The sequence below is a fragment of the Capricornis sumatraensis genome, chromosome 12 (genome assembly GCF_032405125.1).
Source record: "Capricornis sumatraensis isolate serow.1 chromosome 12, serow.2, whole genome shotgun sequence".
Taxonomy (NCBI): domain Eukaryota; kingdom Metazoa; phylum Chordata; class Mammalia; order Artiodactyla; family Bovidae; genus Capricornis; species Capricornis sumatraensis.
The window spans coordinates 31,367,843-31,373,842 of NC_091080.1; the positions used below are offsets into that span (position 1 = coordinate 31,367,843).

The 6,000-nt window shown below is 37.5% G+C and overlaps 1 protein-coding gene across 1 annotated transcript in view; it reads right to left on the bottom strand.

The window, feature by feature from the left end:
- Positions 1–5,732, bottom strand: part of NEK5 (NIMA related kinase 5) — a 56,310-nt gene extending 50,578 nt beyond the window's left edge. Inside the window, exon 1 of the mRNA XM_068984667.1 lies at positions 5,616–5,732. Within this exon, the coding sequence (XP_068840768.1) occupies positions 5,616–5,732 (117 nt within the window). The remainder of the gene's footprint in view (positions 1–5,615) is intronic.
- Positions 5,733–6,000: the final 268 nt, after the last annotated feature.

The following is a 6,000-nucleotide window of genomic DNA, read 5'->3' on the forward strand; positions in this document are numbered from 1 at the left end:
TCCCTCCCCATACCACAATTTTGATCTAATTGACCTATAACACTATGTCAGTTTTCATCACATAACATAGTGATTTAAACTTTCTATGCATTTCAAAGTGATCTTCATTAGTTACCATCTGTCACTATATGAAGATATTACATAATTACTATGTTCCCCATGCTGTACATTTCATACACATAACTCCTTTATTTTGCAACTGGAGGTTTGTACCTCTTAATCTCCCTCACCTATTTCTCTCCTGCCCTCACTCCCTGATGTATCTTCTTATTCTATTACTCATCTATGGACAATATTTTTCAAATGTTTTGGTGCCAGTGACAGTGGCCACATCTCATTCCTACCTCTTCTTCCCCATTCTTGATACTTCATCGTTTCTACGCTGACTTCTGGTCAGGCTGTCCCACCCTCCGGGTCACTGGTCGTCTCCACTGTTCCCTCTTGTAGTGACCTTCAACATTTGGCTCACACATAATGTGTGAGTTCCCCGATTTCCCATCCTCATTTAGATTTAACAATTAAAAAAAAAAAAAGTTAACATTCTCAATCCAAGCTTTACTGTCTCCTAGGTACGTATCCTTCAGTAAATTACTTAAGTCTTCTGAGCTTCAGTATCGTTCTCCCCAGTTTAAATTGCATAACTAGTACATATGAATTTCAAAATAAAAATAACTGAATTATGCCTACTGGGTGAACAGACTTAGCTACTTAACTACGTTAATTTATAACTACTATTTTTTCAAAAGAATATTATAAACAAAATTGAAAGGAAAGCATAGGCATAGAACTGCATTTTTATAGTTAGGTAAAAATACTGACAATATGTATGACAGATTCTTGTATTTATAACAATTAAGGAGTTCTGGCAAATCAAAAGAAAAAAAAAGCAACTATGTATGCCAATAGAAATAAGGGAAAAGACATGACTAGACAACTCTCAAAAAAATAAAAGAAGTTAAAAATGGCTCAGAAATAGAAAGATTCAACCTCACTCAGTAGTCAGAAGAAAAAAGACTAAAACAAAATTTAATATAATGTTTCATCTGTGAAATTGGTGAAGACAAAAGAATGTTAATACCCATAGTTAACCAGAAAGCAGAAAACGGCACTCGTATATTTCTGGGGTAAATATTTATATAAGATGGTAAAAAATCTTTCCAGGAAAACAACTTTTTAATGTCTAAAAGAGACTTTAAAATGCTCCTATTTTTAACTTATTAATGCTTCTAGAAATTTATCCAAAGAAAATAATCAGAAACGTATGTCCCCAAATGTTCTCATACAAAAGCCTTCATTACAGTGCTTTACTATTAGGTTTTTTATTATTAGTTTTCAATTAACAATATATACTTATGATTTGAAAAAATATTTTAAGTCAGACAGAAGTGAATAAGATAAAAGTTAAAACTTCCTCCTCTCCTTCCAGCTGATTCCTTAAACGTAATTGCTGTAAATTGTTAGACCTTTTTATTTAATGTACATGTAGATAAACATAAATACACAGTTTGCTTAAGAAAAGTAACTTATTCTATATATTAAATGCTATTTAATCATAGCAAAAAACCAAGTAATATAATTATCTGAAAATAGAAAGAGTTAGATAAATTATGGTACAATATTTTGAACCTAATGTCACACTATGCAGTCATCAACAATCCAGGGAAGAACAGTGTTTCAGCAGAAAGAGCAGGGGAAGAGTTAGAAGGGTCTGTTGGTCAGTAAGCAAATCACTTAACCTCCTTGAGCCCCACCCCTTTCACCTGAACAATGAGGATGATGAGATCCACCTTTTAGGGTTGTTGTGAGGCTTAAATAGATTAATATAAGTAAAACACTTGAGATAACACGACTTATGCTAGGTGTCCACTACTACTGTAAACATTTGATGTTACTGTATGAGAACATTTTATTACATGAAAACATTGAAATGAGAAAATGTTTACAATATACTAAGGGTAAAGGCTGATATAAAAGAGTATATCCAACATGACATCAATCATTCTAATATAATCTAATAACTTATAAGTACATTTATGCATTAAAGTAGCCTGGAGAGAAGTTCACCATAATGTTAACAGTGATAAAGAGAGGAGTTGTGATTTTTTATTTTCCTCTAAATAGTCTTATTTTTCCCTACAGTTTTTTCAAAATTTTTTCAATGAATATTTTAATGTTCACAATAAAAAGGATACATTTTTGAAGGCAAGATATAAAAGAATATGCTTGATAATGGTAGGATGATAAGAGAAAATACATAGCTTTTTGGTACCTGTTAAAAAAAAACTGGCAATTTAAGTTCTGGAGTCTAGAGTTTGTTTCATGGAGAGGTGCTGGAGAGCTGAGAAGACACGTAAATTTCTCTAGATAAGAATGAAAAACTACAATAGGGTAGAAAAGAAGAAGTAATAAATATTAATTCTGTGACACAGATGTTGCCAGGCAGATTTGGTAACACAAAGACATACAGGAAAACAATGATAAGAACAGCCTCCCTCATATAACTTCTACTTATTTACAGCATGGAGACTAGGGTCTTCACGAGTGAAAAAATTCAGTGCTCTATTAGAAATATATAAAATCAGTTTGTTTAATTATATATACTAAAGAATAACAGAGATGTTAAAAACGCATTAATATATATTTCTATAGAGGATTCACCTCCCACATGGCTTTTTCTTTACTTAGAATTTAAATGGTTTTATAATTTTTAACACTGGTGCTTTTGACACCGAAGAATTGATGCTTTTCAACTGTGGTGTTGGAGAAGATTCTTGAGAGTCCCTTGCACTGAAAGAAGATCCAAACAGTCAATCTTAAAGGAAATCAGTCCTGAATATTCATTGGAAGGACTGATGCTGACGCTGAAACTCCAATACTTGGCCACCTGATGTGAAGAGCTGACTCATTGGAAAAGACCCTGATGCTGGGAAAGATTGAAGGCGGGAGGAGAAGGGGATGACAGAGGATGAGATGGTTGGATGCCATCAGAGTCCATGAGGTCACAAAGAGTCGGACACGACTGAGCAACTGAACTGATAATTTCTAAGACGCTTGCTCCTTGGAAGAAAAACTATGACAAATCTAGACAGCATACTAAAAAGCAGAGATATAATTTTGCTGACAAAAGAATGTATAGTCAAAGCTATGGGTTTTCCAGTAGTCATGTACGGATGTGAGAGTTGGACCATAAAGAAGGCTGAGGGTCGAAGAATTGATGCTTTCGAACTGTAGTGCTGGAGAAGACTCTTGAGAGTCCCTTGGACTGCAAGGAAATGAAATTAGTCAATCCTAAAAGAAAAAACCCTGAATATTCATTGGAAGGACTGACGCTGAACCTGAAGCTCCAATACTTTGGCCACCTGATTCGAAAAGCCAACTCATTGGAAAAGATCCATTGAAGGCAAAAAGAGAAGGGGGCAACAGAGGATGAAATGGTTGGATGGCATCATCGACTTACTGAACATGATTTGAGCAAACTCCAGGACATAGTGAAGGACAGGGAAGCCTGGCATGCTGCAGTCCATGAGGTCACAAAGAGTCAGACACAACTGAGCAATTGAACAGCAACAACAAAGTATGTACCAGCTTAACAACAGAGCTAGAAGGCCTCAAGTATCTATGCATTGAATTGTCAATCCAATAAGGGTTTACTGAACCGCTGCTGGTGCGAAGCATTCTTAGCTGCTGTTTGGAATACCAAGATGAAAAAGACATGGATTCTGCCTGCTAAGAGCATAAAGTTTGGAGAAGATACAAAATAAACAGCTAAAGCACAGCAAAGTAGAAAACATTCAGTATCATAACAGCATTAAGAATAAAATCTATGGAGTTGACAAAGAAAGAGAGATTTACTTAGAGTGGGAAAGTCCTAGAAACTCTCCTAGGGCTCAGCCCTGAACAAGTCGAATCTTGCTGGGCAGGCAAAAACCTTCTTGGAAGAAAGAGCCCCTTGGGCAAGCACAGAGGCTGGAGTGGGAGGGATCTGTATGTAGCAAAAAAGAGGAGGATGTGAAGAGGAGGTTGAAACGAAATTTGCGAACAAATCAGAGGGTTGTCAAAACTAATCTTCAGAGTGAACTGATACAAAAGCACAAGGCAAAAATCACTCACAAGCCCATATTCCGTCTAGGTGAGGCTATCCAGTATGCTTCTTATACCTCTGGGATACATCTATGGGAATACACATACCTATAAACAGAGAGAACGCATGTATTTTTACAAAAATTGCATCATTCTACACCTGTTGTTGTTCAGTCGCCCAGTCATGTCCGACTCTTTGTGACCCGATGGACTGCAGCACACTAGGCCTCCCTGTCCCTCACCATCTCCCAAAGTTTGCCCAAGTTCACGTCCACTGCATCAGTGATGCCATCCATCCATCTCGTCCTCTGATGCCCTCTTCTCCTTCTACCCTCTATCTTTCCCAGCATCAGGGAAAGCATGAAGGCAGATGCCCTCTTTTCCAGTGAGTCCGCTGTTCACATCAGGTGGCCATTCTACACACACTATTTTCTTAATTAGCAAAAGTTTCTAGGGAATTTAGCCAAAATAATTCCTCTTAAATTAATTTTCCAAAAATACCAGATTAATAATAATATATGGTTTCCTTCCATTCCTTCAATGCATTTCGTAAATATTTTTGAGCAACATTCTTGAGCAATATTATGTGCCAGCATGGTTCTGCATGCTAGAGGAGACAGATAAGAAATAAATGAACAGAGTAATCCCAGATCATTGTAAATGCTACTCAGAAAATAAACCAGGCTGGTGTGATAAGGAGTGATTAAAGTCAGGGAGTTGTCTTAGATAGGATGTTTGGGGAAGTTCTCCTTGTGGCTGCTACTGCTAAGTCGCTTCAGTTGTGTCCGACTCTGTGCGACCCCATAGACGTCAGCCCAACAGGCTTCCCCGTCCCTGGGATTCTCCAGGCAAGAACACTGGAGTGGGTTGCCATTTCCTTCTCCAATGCGTGAAAGTGAAGTCACTCAGTCGTGTCGGATTCTTCAAGACCCCATGGACTGCAGCCTACAGGCTCCTCTGTCCATGGGATTTTCCAGGCAAGAGTACTGGAGTGGGGTGCCATTGCCTCCTCCTTGTGGAGGTGACCTGTATTAGGAGTCAGAGAGGAAATGCGCCACCCTTGTGCAAAATAGAGGAGTCAGAGCTAGGGAGGAGGGGCCTCCCATAGACATGCCATAGGATATTAAAAAAAGATGTTATCACTGTAAGGAGTACCATAGTAGACAGGGTGATAACATTGTTTTTTCTTTTCTTTTCGGAAAAAAAACCAAAATCATTTCAAACTTTCCTGTTGGTCCAGTGGTTAAGACTCCCTGCTTATACTGCAGGAGGCACGGGTTCAATTCCCGGTGGGGGAAAATAAGATCCCTCATGATGACAGTTGCGGCCAAAAAGTAAAATAAAATTTTAAAATAAAAACAAGATCACTGGTTGCTGTTTGGATGACGGATTTAGAAGACGGAACAAACAAAAGTCAACTCACTCATATGTGTTAAAAAAAAAAAGAAAAAGATGCGTTTCCTTGACAAATTGGATTAAAAGCCAGCTGAATATAGCCCTGAAAGTGAACAGGAATTGTAACTTCTTAACTTTACCTTTTCAAAATTGATCTCTTTTATAACACAGGGCTCGCTATCCGATTTCCTTTTGGCCAAGTATGCTTTCCCAAAGGCACCTTCCCCAATGGCTTTAATCATGTCATATTGATCCATGGTCTCCAATCCATGGAGTTACCTGAAATGAGAGCAATGAAATTTTATTGCACATGAACTCAGAAAATTGACCACTACAATGTAACAGAACTTGTTTTGCTAAAACTTTCATTCTAATTTTGCCAAGACTAAATCATCTAACTTTCCTTGTGGCTACAGGTAAAACTTTCTTTCAAGGAGTAAGCATCTTTTAATTTCATGGCTGCAGTCACTATCTGCAGTGATTTTGGAGCCCAAAAAAATAAAGTCTGACATGGTTTCCACTGTT